This window comes from Eptesicus fuscus, chromosome 13 (genome assembly GCF_027574615.1).
Source record: "Eptesicus fuscus isolate TK198812 chromosome 13, DD_ASM_mEF_20220401, whole genome shotgun sequence".
Lineage (NCBI taxonomy): Eukaryota > Metazoa > Chordata > Mammalia > Chiroptera > Vespertilionidae > Eptesicus > Eptesicus fuscus.
Window position 1 is genome coordinate 51,011,019 of NC_072485.1, and position 17,328 is coordinate 51,028,346.

The 17,328-nt window shown below is 44.4% G+C and overlaps 1 protein-coding gene across 1 annotated transcript in view; it reads left to right on the top strand.

Moving 5' to 3' along the window:
* Positions 1–989: 989 nt before the first annotated feature.
* SPON1 (spondin 1) overlaps positions 990–17,328 on the top strand; it is a 256,888-nt gene continuing 240,549 nt past the window's right edge. The window contains exon 1 of the mRNA XM_054724749.1: positions 990–1,375. Within this exon, the coding sequence (XP_054580724.1) occupies positions 1,138–1,375 (238 nt within the window). The 5' untranslated portion in view covers positions 990–1,137. The remainder of the gene's footprint in view (positions 1,376–17,328) is intronic.

Genomic DNA, 17,328 nt, shown 5'->3' on the forward strand with positions numbered 1-17,328 from the left:
AAAAAAAAACCAGCCCAAGTTTTATATGGCTCAATTCATTTGATCCTAGCACCCCCTAGAGGAAGAGTGTATTGGCCCACAGGCACTCACAAATACCTTCTCCAGAGCATTGAAAGGAAGCTGGGAGAGGTTAAATTATTCTCCCAAGTCTCACGGTAGGTGAGAGGCAGGACTAAGGTTTTATTCAGACCTGTCCTTAGGCAAACCCTGGGAGAAATTTCTGCACCTGGGCCTTCTGCTGCCTGGCCTTGGGGTTAATGCCTGAGGCTCTGCCCAGGGAGCCCCGAGGCTCAGCTCCTCTCCAATCGTCTCACTGGGGTCTGAGAACCTGAACTAAAATCTAAGCCAAGGAAACACAGACTTTTCTTTGAGCCTTGCAAAACTCCTTTCCAAGGCACTGTGCCTACTGGGCCCAATGGGTGAGTTATTTTTGTCCATTTCTTATCCTCCCGTCTGACTTGTTCCAACAGCCGCTATGAGAAGAACAATAGTCAGATAGTCATGGCATCTGATCCTGCCTTATCTGTTTGGCTGAGGCCTCAGTTTTCTCATCTATACAATGAGCCAAAGTAATGTCATGTTTATTGTGTGCAGTCAGGGTGGAGAAGGTGAGCAGATAGCACAAGTAAACCTCCCAGCATATAGCTAGGCACAGAGTAGGTGTGCAACAAAAGTTAGTGTCTTTCCCTCCTTCAAATACCCTCCTCCACACGGTCCAGAGTGTAGCGGGGGGGTGGGGACAGCAGCCTTCTTGGTGGTGGGACAGAGCCCGCAGTGTCCCAGTATCCTATGGTTTCCTCGCCAGACCCTGGGAATCAGCATCTCAAAATAAACACAGAAGCGCAGCTAATCGCCAGCTCCGAAACAAAACAGCGCTGCACTCGGGGATCTGGGCAAAATCAGCCCTCCCTCCTCCTTTGCCGCCGCCCTCCTTCCTCGCGCTGCTCCGCTCGCTCAGCTCGGCTCGGCTCAGCTCAGTTCCGCGCAGCGCAGCTGCCAAGCCAAGGCAGGCACGGTCTCCGGGCTCCGAGCTCCCGTTCCCGCCCAGGCTCTGCCAGGTCTCCGCGGGGACCCCTTCGGGCAGGAGTTGCGTGGCGAGGGCCTGCGGCGGTAGCACAAAGTTGGGGGCCCGCGAGGATGAGGCTATCCCCGGCGCCCCTGAGGCTGAGCCGGAGTCCAGCGCTGCTGGCCCTGGCGCTGCCCCTGGCCGTAGTGCTGGCCTTCTCCGACGAGACCCTGGACAAAGTGCCCAAGTCGGAGGGCTACTGCAGCCGCATCCTGCGCGCTCAAGGCACGCGCCGCGAGGGCTACACCGAGTTCAGCCTCCGAGTGGAGGGCGACCCCGACTTCTATAAGCCGGGAACCAGCTACCGCGGTAAGTGGCCCGGCGTGGCGTTGGGGGCGCGGGACCCGGCCCCCGGAGGGCGCCGACCGCGCGGTACCGGAGGAGGGCGCACAGTCCCCGGGCGCACGGTGTCTGCGCAGCCCGGCCAGGACCGTTCTGTCCGGGCTATCCTCAGCCCTTTTTTAGCTGTGAGCCAATTCCCAAGCCAGTTCCTGGCCGTCGTGGGGCCCTCTGCCAGGGGAGGCAACCCCCATTTCCGATGCGCGGTTCCCGGGTGTGGGCTATAGCAAAGCAACGCGTCACACCAGTCTGGCTGGGAGGGAACCGGCTGGGTCCGGGAGAACAGTGGAGACCCGCCTCTCTCCAGATCCATCTCTGGAGTGGAGAGGACCTGGTTCCTCCCAGTTGCATCCCAAGCAAGGTGGTGAACTCCGGCTTTCCCCGCTTCCATTCCTGGAGGAGAAGACATCAGCTTCTCTCTGACAACCCAGCGGAACCCGGAACCCTCACTCCAGCTTCCCCCGACAGATCCCCACAAGGAAAGGGGACTTTAAGCTTCCCCTTTAACTGGGCATGGGAAGGAGGGAAGAGCCTGAAGCTTTTCGGAAGGGTCTCTGGAAAGAACTCCCAATTATTTTCTAGGCAAGGGAGATGACTCTGGATTTCTAGGACAGACACCCCCCCTCTGTGCCCCCTCCCCCCCCCCCCCCACACACACCCAGTGGAACGGGCCTTTAGTGTAGCCGCGAAAAGGAAAGATGGAAAGGGACGCCCAAATTCCCGAAGTCTGCTCCCTGGAGGTCGGGAGACCGTGGCTCCAGGGGATCCGTGCCCCAGTGATGTGGCGCCCAAGCTCCTCAGCCGGGGGCAGGCATTCAGGAGCGCAGGGAGGGGACGTCCGAGCAGCTGAGCGCCTTCCGGGCATGACGGCAGCTCCACGGCACATACCTGAGCAGAGGCAGGGAAGGAAGCCTACCTGGTTTCACCTGCCCCCCCTCCCCCCGCTCCGGCAGGCGGGGAGTGACAGGGGGCATGTCTCTCCACTCCCACCCTGTCGTAAGTCAACTCTGGCACCAAGCAGGGGCAAGTGGGTTGTTGGGGGCATCTAGTGGGGCAAATGGGTTCACAGCCGCCGCCCGCCCTTCCACACCCGCCGTCCCGGTTCCTAGAGCTTTGAGGGGGGAGGCGGTGGGAGCAAGACTGGAGAAAGTTTGGGGCAGTGTCAGCGGGCGCCCGGGCCACACAGGCGACTGGAACCAGGGGCCACCCTTTTCCGAACGCTTCTCCCGTTTCTCCAGGGATTCCCCCCGACTTTCTCCACCGGGAGCTACCCAGAGCCGGCTGCCGTGCGTGCGCCCTTGGCAAGGAGAGGCGCTCAGCGCTTGACAAGCAGCCGGCAGGACCCTGGGCGCGCGGGTTGGCGGGATCCTCGGGACTTCACTGAGAGGAGAAGGAGGTTGGGTGGAGGACATGCGACTCAGCGACCCAGCGCTGGAGGGACCCGGCTGGGTTGGCGCGCGGCTGAAGGAGCTAGGCCTACAGCTGGGAAACAGCCGATGCCCTCCGTGGACCAGAGGGAAGCGGGGAATAACCCCATTGGTCTCTTTAGCCCTCCCCCAAATGGAGAATCTGTGTGCTCTTGGCAAATGGCCCCAGATCCCCGTGGCAGGGAAAGGTGTGGCTCTGGAGTCAGATGGACTTGGATTTAGTAGCTGTACGACCTTGTGCCAGTCCTTAATTTCTCTGGGTCCATTCTCCAGCTGTGAAAATAGCTGTTTATCCAGCCTCTCTCTGAGTGCTTGTCCGGAATGAGTTTACAAAGATGAGTGTGCCTGAGGTCTTCCATACATGCTAGTTTGAGTTAGCCTTTATTAATTTAATAATTCAGATTTGTTTTGTTTTTGGTGTGTGTGTGTGTGTGTGTGTGTGTGTGTGTGTGTGTGTAAACGTAGGTTTTCTCAGTACTCCACCTGTCCAATCTATCGTGAATAGCAGTTTTCTGGTCCTCAGGAATTAATTGAATAAATGAATGACTGATTTCTCCATGGCAGAAGCCTTGCCTAAAATTGTTCCTAATTTAAGCCCAGGAGGATTTTTTCGGTGGTTTAGACCAGTATGGGGCCTAGGCCAAGTGCCCTATGTGGCATCTCTTCCCACAAGAATCCTCCCAGTTTGGCTGAGCACTGGCAGTAGCCAGGGCTCCAGAACGGGGAAGGAGGTGCTTCAGGTATTCACATGGACCACGGGGTTCCCTGATTGCCTAGGTGTCCATGGCCTGGAGGTGGGAACTGGGGCTGGGGGAGAGGGGAGCACTAGACTTCCACTCTACAGTTATTCCAGCCTAAAATGTTAGTTAGCCTTTGGCACTGTGAAGCCCCCACTCAGGCTATGAGACGGGCGATCATCCTTCTCCTCTCTGGTGGCTAAGAGCTCTTGAAAGAAAGACCTTGCAGAAACCACACGGAGGCCTTCTGTGATTAGCAAACCCGATTCCGCCACTCACCGTTAGGAAGAAAGGGGTGCTGACCTAGTTTGACATTTTAATGTTGGCTTTTACTTTCTTAGAATAATTGTGTGAAAAGTAAGTCTAATGCATTCTTCGTGGAGTTATTGACTTAGGGCTGTGGAAATTAACATTCCCCTGGTGTTCTATTTGCTTTTTTAAAAAAACTTTTTCCTGAATTGGGGCCCCTCACAATCCTTGGAATCAATCCTTGGCTTGTTTTTCTGCCTCAAGTCTTTGTCCCCAGTATTCCAGTTCACCCCCAAATAGCTTCTGCTCTCCATGCTCCCCACCCCAGTATATCCTCCAGGCTTTCTAGACTGGAATGAAATGGCCACTGTTTATTGTAAATGTATTGAAACATGGGGTTTCTTCTCAATTGTCAGAATCCAATTGAGATTATTATTCAGCTTTTCCAAGTTGTTAGTACTATATTGACTTCCCTCTCTCTCCCACCACTTCTCTCCCTCCCTCCTCCCCATCCGGGTCCCTCTGCAATAATTGTGCTTTAGAAAGCCCCTGAAAGGCCTGCTCTGTTTCTGACCAGGGCCTCTTTTGAAAAGGAGATTACAGTGATTAAAAATAACAAGTGGAGGATCCTCAAGGGGGCATTTCTTCTGGGAGGACAATTTGCAGGACCAGCCATTCCCAGATCACAATTTCAAGCCAAGGAGAAGGAAAATCGGCTGCAATGTTCAAGAATCGATTGAAAATAAAAGAGCCTCCTTTGTCTGATTTATTAGGTCTGTTTATTAGGAAAATAAAGCCAGACCCTGGCTAATGAGAGTGGCTTTTCCTAGATGCTCTTTAAAGGGAAATTTCAAGGAACTTGGTGGGAAAAGAATGTCCAGTTGAAATCTGAAAAGCTTCTCCAACTTTAAACATAATTGGGGGATTTATTCTAAACTGGGAGGTTTGGAGACCTCCAAAGCTGCTTTGCCTTGTCTTTCTTTGTCCTACTCCGGGGCACACACTACCTCAGCCTGGTAGAAAGAGCACAGGCTTTGCTATGGGCCGAGTCCGTTTCCACTCCTGCTCAGTCACATAAGTCCTTGGTGACCTCAGGCAGGCCACTTCACCTCTCTGACCCGCAATCTCTCCAACTGTGAAAGGAAAGTGAGTTCCCACACCCCATCCCCAGTGTTGCTGTGAGAATTAGAAATAATCCTTGTCAAAAGAAAATTGTCACACAGTAGGTGCTAAAATAAATATATGTTATGAGATGATTATTTTAGAAATAGAAAAATACTTGGCAGTGAGTAACGCATCAGGCATTGTGTTAAGTGCTTCCTACTCATCTCACATCTTATTTCTTGTAGTACTTTGAGGTGGTTTATTATTATTCTTATTTTTGCATATGAGAACACTAAGTCTTAAAGAGTTTAGTAAGTTGCCATAGTCACACAGCTGATAATCAGCAGATTGAAGATTAAAATCCAGGGATGACTGCCCTGGCTCGTGTGGCTCAGTTGGTTGGGCTTTGTCAGGTACACCAGGAGGTTGCTGGTGGATTCCCCATCAAGGGCACATGTCCAGGTTGCAGCTCGGTCCCTGGTAGGGGGAGTACAGGAGGCAGCCGATCGCTCTCTCTCTCTCATTCTCTCTCTCTCTCTTTTTTCTCTCTCTCCCTCCCTCCCTTTCCTCACCCTCTATCCCCCTCTCCCCTCTCTCTAAAAAATCAATAAACTATTCTTTAAAAAAATATTCAGGGATGTCTGGCTCCTAAATCTATGCTCTGAACCAGTATTCTATACTGATTCAATGAAATGAATTGAGAGTAGAATGAATTCTCTCGGCTACCCTCAGCCTTCTGGATGCTGTCTTCATTGAAGGAAAACAGCAGCAGCAAACCAAGATAATAACTGACATATCTTGGGACACGAAGTATAAAGTAGTAGGTCCTTATTTATATTTGCTTTTTTTTTTCTGTTATAGACTTCAGTTTTGCATTTTCCCATAAACCAGAGGATTAATTTAGAAACATAAAGAACCTTGTCAATCTTTAGCCAATTCCTTTTGTTTGTGGGGAAACAGAAACAAATTGGATAGGAAAAAAGAAACTAATTTGACTATTGTTTTATTTTTACATGAAGATGTTATATGATCATGCCTGTAAAATTATATGTTTGAAAAGTACGTAGGTATAATCTGAGAAATTTAAGCAGGATGGGGTCTTTTAAATGAATTCTTATCTAGTTTTACTTTAAATTAGGTACTACTGATGATATTGTAATTAATTGTAAGACACTCCTCCCACCTCTCCTCTTTTCTTGTACATTACCCTTTTCCTTTTTAAAGAAAAATATTGAGGTATAAATGATTTAATATTTGTATACACTACAAAATGATTACCACAATCACTCAATAGTTACCATTCGTTACCATACATAATTACAAATTATTTTCTCTTGATGAGATCTTTTAAGAGTTATTTTTACCCTAGCTGGTTTGGCTCAGTGGATAGAGTGTCAGCCTGCGGACCAAAGGGTTCCAGGTTCGATTCTGGTCAAGGGCACATGCCCAGGTTGCGGGCTTGATCCCAGTAGGGGTTGTGTGGGAGGCAGCCGATCAATGATTTTCATCATTGATGTTTCTATCTCTCTCTCTCCCTCTCCCTTCCTCTCTGACATCAATAAAAATATATATATTTTTAAAAAGAGTTACTCTCTTTGCAACTTTTAAATATACAATACAGTATGATTAACTATAGTCGCCATGCTGAACATTACAACCTCAGGATTTATTTATTTTATAACCAGAAGTTTGTACTTTTTGACCACTTAACCCATTTCATCAACACCCTCTTCCACCCTCCTGCCCCCTCTGGTATCCACCAATTTGTTGTCTGTATCTATGAGCTTGGTTTTGTTGTTCTTGCTTTTTTTTTTAGAGTCTAGATATGTGAGATCATACAGTATTTGTCTTTCTCTGTCTGACTTATTTCACTTAGCATAATGTGCTCAAAGTCCATTCATGTTGTCATAAATAGCAAGATTCCATTCTTTTTAATGGCTGAGTAGTATTCCATTATACATACAGGGGTTAGCAAAAGTAGGTTAGCAAAAGTTTGTTTGTATGGAAAAAAAATGCAATACTTATTAAATAATAATAAAAGAACAAACTGTGTTTTGCATACTCACAACTGTAAACCTACTTTTGCCCCACTCTGTATATACCACATTTTCTTTATCCATCAGTGGATACATTCTTAATTTTTTTTTTTTATTAATCCTCAACACGAGGATATTTTTCCATTGGTTTTTAGGGAGAGTGGAAAAGAGAGAGGGAAAGACAGAGAGAAACATTGATGTGAGAGAAACACATCGACTGGTTGCTTCCCACACGAGCTCCACTCATCATATAGGCAAGGAAAGAAAGTAGAGCTTCCCACACGAGCCCCGACTAGGGCCCCGGGCCAGAGAGGAGTCTGAAACCGAGGTACATGCCCTTGACCGGAATTGAACCCAGGATCCTTTGGTGATACAGGCCAATGCTCTATCCACTGAGCCAAACCAGCTAGGGCCATCAATGGACACTTAAATGAGGTTGTTTCCATGGCTTGGCTGTTGTAAATAATGTTGCAATGAACATGGATGTCCAGATATCTCTTCAAATTAGTGTTTTCATTTTCCATTTTTCTCTTTTTTATTATTTAAATTTATTTTTAACCTTTGTCCACTTTTAATAAGTATTTAATTCAAATTGATAATAAAAATTAAAAGGTGCATACATATTTAAGTGCTTAATGGTTGTGGAGACTGTTTATTACTTTCAGTTTCATGAAATGCAAAGAGGAAAAACATGCAAAAAATGAAAGCATATCAAATTGTAATTTTTCAAGGTTTAAAACTTGAGTACTTCTCTATACATAGTTATATTGTTATTCCTTCTGTCTTGTTGCTTCATCATCATCTAGCACTCTTTGTCAATATGTAGCCATGAGTCACAGCACTGAAATGTGGCTAATCCGAATTGAGATATGCTGTAAGTGTAAAATTCACACTTGTTGAATAATTAGTATGAATAAAGAATAAACTTCCCATTAATAATTTTATATTGATTACATATGTGAGTGAAAATTAGATGTATTAGGTTAAATAAAATATGTTGTTAAAGTTAAAGTTATTTGTTTTACATTTATTCCTACTGGATACCTGCTAAGAAAGAAAATTAATTTTACCTGGCTTAGACTTATTTCTATTGGACAGTACTGTTTTAGGATGTTCATATCAGCATAGATATAGCCAGTTCCACTCATCATATAGGCAAGGAAAGAAAGTAGAACTTTCTTTTAATGATGTGACCAAGAAATTGCACCCAGAACTTTGAGACACACTCCATAGTCATGGTCACACCTAGCTGCAAGGGAGCCTGGAAAATCTAGCATTTAGCTGGACAGGCACATGCCCAGTTAAAATTTGGAGGAGGAATTTATTTTTTCATAAGGATGAAGATGAAAATGGAATTAGGGCCCTAACTGGTTTGGCACAGTGGATAGAGCATTGACCTGCGGACTGAAGGGTCCCAGGTTCGATTCCGGTCAAGGGCATGTACCTTGGTTGCAGGCACATCCCCAGTAAGGAGTGTGCAGAAGGCAGCTGATCGATGTTTCTCTCTCATCGATGTTTCTAACTCTCTTCCCTCTACCTTCCTCTCTGTAAAAATCAATAAAATATATTTTAAAAAAAGAAAATGGAATTAGGGAGACAATTGGAGGTTTCTGCCACATGTTTTAAGGCACAGTCATGTAAAAACACAGTATTTCATGTTCTTGCACTGACAGGTCATCTAGATGGATCTCCTCAACAACATGTGAAATTGATATAACTACTGATTAAACCAGTAGATGAAGTGTGTGTGTGTGTGTGTGTGTGTGTGTGTGTGTGTGTGTGTGTTGATAGGTTTCATACTGAAAAGACAGAAAAGGGCCAATATGTCGGAGTTGCCTGTTCTGTCCCACCTTCTCCCTCAATAAAGGAAGAAGCTGCAAGGAAAGAAAGAAGTGAAGGTACAATTGGATAAAGCAAGAAAATGGCCCAAATGGGTGTGGCTCAGCAGTTGAGCACTGACCCAGGAACCAAGAGGTTACAGGTTTGATTCCCAGTCAGGATCGATCCCCAGTGGGGGCCATGCAGGAGTCAGCTGATTGATGATTCTCATCATTGATGTTTCTCAATCCCTCTCCCTTCCTCTCTGAAATCAATAAAAATATTTTTTAAAGTGCACACATGTGTTTTTATGTGTGTATATGTGAGAGAGAGAGAGAGAGAGAGAGAGAGAGAGAGAGAGAGAGAGAGAAGAAGAAGAAGAAGAAGAAGAAGAAGAAGAAGAAGAAGAAGAAGAAGAAGAAGAAGGAGAAGAAGGAGGAGGAGGAAGAGGAAGAGGAGGAGGAGGAGGAGGAGGAGGAGGAGGAGGAGAAGGAGAAACAACACTGGGATATACATTCAGAATGAAGACCAAAGAAATAATTTGAGTATAGTGGAGTTGAATCTTAGATTCAAGAGGCACTATGGAAAGCCAAAATCTCATAAATCAAAATTATTCCTTAAAAAACCTTTGAATTTGTACATTAAATATAGCATGGATACTAGATTCAATCTAGCCTTATTTATGTTCCCCTCTAGATGATTTTTTAGTGGGGAATAGAAACAAATGGACATTTCTCAGTAAGACCAGCACTCCTGGTTTTTCCCTCAGCACTGGAAGAGATCAATATTTCTTAAGTTGGGTACTGGAGTGTGTGTGTGTGTGTGTGTGTGTGTGTGTGTGTGTGTGTGTGTGTGTTTCATTTGTCTTGAAACATTGACATGACAAATCTGAAATCCTCACTATATGAAGGATTGAGGGAACCATACTCATTCAAGCACATAATGGAGTAGCAAGTGACCCAAATTATATAAAGTGTTATTCCCTCTCTTTCTCCCCCACTTCCAACAGTGTGTAGTGTGTTGGAATATATATCAGGGAACTCACTACATCACATATAGCTTTCTATGTGGCTGGCCAGCTCTTGCTAGTATGAAATTTTTACCAGGTGTCTTGACTAGGCTGGAATTGAGGCTAAGATAGGAAGGGTCTGGGGTTAGATGATATCACTAGAAGTCCTTTGCAAGCTCTGCATAGACAAAGCTTCTAACTTTCACAGAATAATAATAACTGCTATGAAAACTTCAGGGAAACTTGAACAGGGGCCTACTCTCATCTGCTGATTTGCTGAGGCTCTGGAGATCCAAGGGAAATAACTTGAATCCAGTTTACATTTGTGGTTCAGAGATTTGCAAATACTGTATGTCTCAAATATGAGAGAGAGGAAGGGTTCCAAGCACAAACCACTGTGTGTGGGGGATAGGAGTATAGGTAGGTGGGCAGACTCAGAAGCAGACCATAAAAACTAAATATTGATTCTAGGTGCTACAGGAAGCTGTTCTGATGCTCTTCCTCTTTCTTCCCTCTTCCTTTCTCCTCATCCTTCATTTTTTACTTCTTTCTTCTCCTTCTCAAAACAGCAATACTGCTCTTTGAATTTTCTAAACACAGCAGGCTCATTCCCACCCCAGGGCCTTTGTACATGCTCTTTTCCGTGTCTAGATTGCTCTTTTTATGACTCCTTGTTTTTTAAGTTTTAGCTCAGATATTATCTCTTTAAAGAGGCCCCTCTGACCATCAATTTCTGTTTCCCATTACTTTTGCCTGATTTTATTTCTTCATAAACCTTAACAACTCACTGAAATGATCTTATCATCTGCTTCCTCGAGCTAGCATACAAGCTTTATGAGATTCAAGGACTGTGTCTTTCTTATTGCCATTCTATTTCTAGCACTCCGAACAGTGAATGGCTATACCAGGCACTAGATCCTTATTTGTTGAAAAAAAAAAAAGTATCATTTAAACCCCAAGAACCCAGGTGTGAGATCTCCTTCTAAGAGCACTGGATGGAAGGAAAGAAAAATGTTTCTCTCTCTGCCAGAGAGAGAGGTGAGACCAAGGGATGGGGACAAACGGCAAGGAGCTCCAGGAGGTTGAGGGCAGGCAGAAGGCCTGGGTCCAGGAGGGAAGAGGTCAGCAGTCATATGCATAGTGAAAGCTGGATCACTGATGGTTCAGAGGTGAAAAGCAGAGGACAGAAGGCAAAAGAGCAAAGGAAAGGGGCTGCCAGCTTCAGACACTGACTCTGATTATATGAAGATAAAGCAGAGGGGCCTGTTGATCCATCAAATCTAGAAACCAGTTTAATAAGTGACTTTCCCTGGAATCAGCACTTTGTAGGGTCATTTGTGCTGTTCCCAAACCTAGCTATGCATCAGAATCCCTTGGAAAGATTAAAAAAATATATATAGTTTTACTGGCCCCACCGCAACAAAGGGCTGGATTCCAGGACTATATTCTATGTAGTTTATTTCTTTTTCTTTTGAAATAAGATGGCGAGGCATAAAGAGAAGATGGCCAAAAGATGGTCACTTTCCTATGAGCATTTCCCCCCATTACCATCTGTCCCAGCCTCCCCCTTGGACTCCCATGCCCCATGTACTTTAGCTCCTGGTCAGCTCACTGTTCTATCTTGTCGCAATGGGACACAGTACAGCAGCCAGTGGAATGTCCTCAAAGCAGCACAATAGCAGCGTCCCCTGCCTTGGCAGTGGAGTGCCGAGGAGAGAAGAACCTGAGCTTCCTTCAGATGACCACACTCACAGACTGGTGGAGTCTGAGCTAGGGCTGACTTGGTTTTACTTCTCTGCTGCCAACATCTGCCTTCCATGTAACTTTCACTCATCGTCAGGTTCTGTCCTTGGGAGTCAAGCATATAAGGTTTCCCCTTGGCCATATATCAGCCCTTGAGGTGTTTGTGGAGAAATAGCTACTATGACTTCTGACCCTCTCTTTAGCCATTCTTTACAGGATGCTGCTTCTTGTTTCCTTGCACCTTGTACTCCAGATGTGGTCTGATCAGGATGGAACAAGGCCAAATGATTATCTCCCTTGTCCTGGACACTGTGTTTGTGTGAAGCTCGCCAGGTCTTGTGTTTGCAATTTTGGCAGCTGTGCTCTGGGATCACACCAAGCTTATAGCCAGCCAAAATTCCTGTGATTTTCTGGAAGGCCTGCTGCCCTCCTCACACTACACTGGTGTAACTGGTCCTTGAACATAACATTTGACATGATTCCCCATTCTACCAATCCAGCATGTTTGGGTCCACCCCTGCAGCTGTCAACCATTCATGAATCTGGATTCTGTCATTGAGTCACTAATCCTCATGATCTAATTTTGGATTATTCACAATTTTAATAAGCCTGCCTGAGAAGCCTTTATCAAAGAAGTTGATAAGAATGTGGAGCAGATTGGGTCTCTGGGCAGAGCCTTCTGACATCCCTTAGAATCCTTTCCTAAAGATGACATCTAGTTAAATAGTTTTGAAGTCAACTGATCTGCTATCATTTCAATGATATTTAAATACCAACTGCCACCCTCCTGGTCAGCCTCCCCAGTTTAGTCATGAATACTGTTTCTATAATCTATGCAGAGTTATTTTCTTTCTTTGCTTCAAGATTAGTCAGAACTCTTTCCACTGAAAGTGACAGGAATAAAGTTAAACTAAAGCAAAAAAGAGAGTTTATTGAGTCCCATATTTAGACAGTCCAGGGGTGGTTCTGGCTTCACGTATAAATGGATCTAGGGTCTCAAATGGGCTCTCTCTCTCTCTCTCTTCCTCTCTTTCTCCTTTTCTGTCCTTCCCTTCCACCTACTCTGTGTTGCTCCTTCCATCCTTTATCTCTGTCTGGATTCTATGTGTTACCCTCATTTTACTTACTAGAGATAAACTTTCTCCAAATGACAGGAAAGATAGCTGCCAATGACCTTCAGTGAAAAACCTTCCAGTTAGTTCGGTAACTAAAATAAAATCCCTTTCATTTTAACTCCAAAATGAAAAATCCCAGGGATGATTCTGATTGGTCCAGTTTGGGTCACATACCTAGGGGAATGGAGTATAGACATAGGCTGACTGGATCACAGTCATTTTTGTGACTTTATATCTTCAGAAGGAGAGAGGGGCCGTGATAGGTATTCCTGAAGGTCACATGGTCACAGTAGAGGAAGAAGTGTGGCTCTAAATAGGCACACATTCTGTAGTGCTTCCTGCCCTCATCCATATTCTCAGCTACATTCTCTTGGCTGACCTATCCCCACTTCCCCAGGAGCACCCTTTCCTTTCCTTCCTCTTCCTATCCACATGCTGTTCAGCTCAGGACCCATTCATCTGGCTCCCATGATGAGGTAGCACATGGGAGAACGAATGAACTTATATTGAGCTGTTGTAATATATTTCATATTCATTATCTTCTTTAATCCTTATGACTTGAGAGGATAATGATGATCCCTATTTTATACAGGAGATTAACTTATTTTATATATTTATTTATTTTTAATCCTCACCTGAGGATATATTTTCACTGATCTTAGAGTGAGACAAAGAGGGAGAGAGAGAGAGAGAGAGAGAGAGACAGAGACATTGATGTGAGAGAGAAACATCGATCGGTTGCCTCCCATATATGCTCCAACCCGGCAACAAACCCGCAACCTAGGTATGTGCCCTGACTGGGAATCGAACCCACAACATTTTGGCATATGGGACAACACTCCAACCAACTGAGCTTAATATTAAGCCAGGGCTTAATATATTTTATTAATTTAGCAAACATTTATATATACTAACTATTAAAAATATTAATTTACTAGAGGCCCGATGCATGAAAATTTGTAAAATAGTATGCCTTCCTTTCCCTGGCTGCCAGCACTGGCTTCCCTCTGGCACCCGGGACCCGGGCTGCTTCACTCTGGCTGCTGCCGGCAGGCACCCAGTCCCGGCCTTCGCTCGGCCCTGGCTTCATCCAGATGGATGTCTGGAATGACGCCTGGAAGGACATTTGGTCTAATTAGCATATTACCCTTTTATTATTATAGATTAATTATCATAATAACAACATGACATAAGTACTATTACTGCAATTTTATAGGTGATTGGAAGCTGAGACATTGAGAGGTTACATAACTTGCCTAAGGTTACACAAAGTGAACAGAGGGGAGTTTGAAGACAGGTCTGTTAGCTACATCCAGTATAAAAAGACAACTCTTGCAATTTTAAATATGCATGATCTTTAATTTGGAATGTGAGATGTTTCATCTCTGCCAGGGAATTCTGGGAGCATCCACTGTCGAAGATTATCCAGGGGGACAGTATAATCCAACCCCACTATACACACTTGCTCACCCTTGGACTTTTAGCTCTGTCTTCCTATCTGCCAGTCCATCACCAGCATCTTTTTCTGCCTGATCCTGGAGGAGTGGGCTAAATTGTTGTGCCAGTTTCTAAGTGAAGCACGTGAGTTGCAGCTCCCCAGAGCTTTGGAAGTTGTACAGAGGTAGGCAGTGGACCACAGCATCATGTTACAATTTAAGGCAGAAGCTGAGTTCCTTGTAGTTGATGTGTGGGTATTAAGGCTGGTACATCTCAGTAACACATAGCAGGTGGATGGCAGGGACTGGCTTTGTGATGGAGCTGGGCTCTCCTTCAGGACCTCCTGGTTGAAATTGGGGCTGGGGGTCTGAAACCCAGAGGCAGAGTGGTAAGGGTGATGACACTGGACAAGATCCAATAAGGGCAATGGGCATAGTCAATTGGGTAACAGTCCGTCAGAGTTTATATTGGATGGTTGACACAGCAACATTTGAAGGACCCAGAAAGCTATTCGGGAATTAGGTGGAACTGAACACACATGGCAAAGGTGGGGAAAACTCAACCTTGGTTGGAGATTTGAGGCTAGCCTATAGTGTGAATTATCAGTTCTCATATCAACAATCCAGAAAAGCCCTGGCCACTGAGCTGGTTTTTAGCGTAGGGCTGTAGTCCAATAATCATATAACTTTCAGTTTGATATTCCTAAAACATAAATCTGAATATGACATTACCCAACTAGGCACTAAAGACAAATGAACTCTTTGTCATTCACTCATTCAATAAGTATTTATCGAGGATTTTCTTTATGTTAAGAGGTGTGCTCTATGCTAAAGGTACAGTGCAGTTCAAGACAGGCTTGGTTTCTGTTCTCGTGGAGTTTACAAATTATTAAGGGAGACTATCATTTAATAATTCACAAATAATTAAAATTGGGTGAGAGGTATTCAAGAAAAGGGAAGGGGTATTGACAGGGTATATGTTTGGATGTGAAAGGCTGAGAGGACTTCACATAGCACTCTGTCTTGGGTGTGGTGAGCTGCAAAAAGACTCAGTTTATTATAACTTACTCAAATCTCCCCATAACCTGGCTCTGCAAAAGTCATCCCCATCACAGTTATCTCCATTGCAATCCTCTCAGTGGTCCTTCATTAGTACCCACTAGAGTTTTTCTTTTGAGATTCAATCATTGTCCCTGAGAACCAACTTTTTGAAAATTATTGTTAGTTGAGTAGCCTACTGGGCATCATGATCTTCGTCATCATAATCATCATGTTCATCATCTTCTTCTTCATCCCCAACATCACCATCACCACCTCCTCCACCATCATCATCCTTTACAATTCTTGAATGCTTTATCTGTTCCAGGCACTGTGATAAAAGTTTATTTAATCCTTTCCACACACCTATGAGAAAGGCAATATCATTAACTCTTTTTAAAAATGAGGAAATGTAGAGGTTAAGTATCTTGCCAGGGGTCACATAATTAATAAGTGATAGCTCTAAGATTCTAATCCAAAATCTTTGTTCTTAACCAGTTTCCTGCATGTGATCACAGGATAGCTCTTTTTTATTTTAATGGACCTTTTTTTTAAATCATTCGTAAGCATTTTTCTTGAATTTCTTGGGTCTCTTAATGGCCTCTCTTGGGAGGCACTTGGAAGAAGTTATTAGAGAGAAAATTCTATTATTTATTGCCATATTTAATCATTACTGGAACTCAGAATACACTGCATATTTGTTCCTTTCAGGAGAGTCATATAATGGGGTCCTCTGAGAGATAGGGGTCTCCTGTTTTCCTTCAAATTATATACTGTGTAATACCATCATCACCTGTGATAATTATGGATTGAAACACCACACTGAGCTCAGCCTCTTGTAGGTTGTATTCTATAAGGTAGAGTCAAACCTTAGTTTTCTAGCACCTACAGGAATGCAGCATTCTGGGAAGCTGAGTTTATGATTAGTCCTTTAAGGGTGCTGCACAGATATATACAGTAAGATGAACATTTATCATTCAGAAACATTTAATAAAAATGTAATTTACATACAGAAAAGTTCACTAATCATGCCGCTTAGTGAATTATGACATTGAATACACCCAGATCAAGAAATAGAACAAGCCTAGCACTCCAGAAGCATCTCTGTGCCCCCTTCAAATCAGTACTCACTCTCCTTTCCCACATGTGTAACTGCTGTCCAGACCTCTACATCATAGATTACTTTGCCTGTTTTTGAACTTTATATAAATACTAGAGGCCCGGTGCACAAATTGGTGCACCAGTGGGATCCCTTGGCCTGGCCTGAGGGATCGGGCCAAAACCAGCTCTCTGACATCCCCCAGGGGTCCTGGATTTTGAGAGGGAACAGGCCAGGCCGAGGGACCCCACTGGTGAACAATCGGGGCTACGGAGGGACGTGGGAGGTTGGCCAGCTGGGGAGAAACTGCGCATGTCCAGGGTGTGTCTGGCCCATCTTGCTCAGTCCCGACTGGCCAGACTCCAGCAGCAAGCTAACCTACGGGTCAGAGCATCTGCTCCCTGGTGTACAGTGCACATCATAATGAGCGGTTGAGCAACCTTAGCATACATTAGCATATTATGCTTTGATTGGTTGAATGGATGACGGGAAAACTGGACACTTAGCATATTAGGCTTTTATTATATAGGATATGTAAGTGTAATCATATCTTTTATATTCTTTGTCTTCTTTCACTCAAGATTATGTTTGTGAGATTTATCCATGCTGTATGTAGCAGCAATTTGTTCATTTTCATTACTATAAGGCATTCAGTAATGGTTATTCAGTTGTCCTGTACCATATATTGAACATATTTTCTTTCTCCCACTGCTCTGAGGTACATCCTTTATCAGAAATCAAGTTTATTTGTGAAACCTTTTCTAGACTCCAAACTGTTCATCTGGCCTATTTTTTTCCTTGCTTTAGTAAACTGGCTTAATCTCTATAGATGTATACATCAATATCTGGCAATATAAGCCCTCCAACTTTTTACCTCTTTCTCAATCGCCTTAGATATACTTGGCTCTTTGCATTTGCATATAAATTTTAGAATTGGCTTCTCAATATCATAAAAACACGCTTGGATTTTAATTAGATTGTGCTAAATCTATAAATCAATTTGAGAAGATCTGACATCTTCATAACACTAAGTCTACCAATCCATGAACGCAATTCAATAGGTTTAATTGCACATCAGCTCTGTGTCAATTACGGTGCTGAGTTCAGATGTG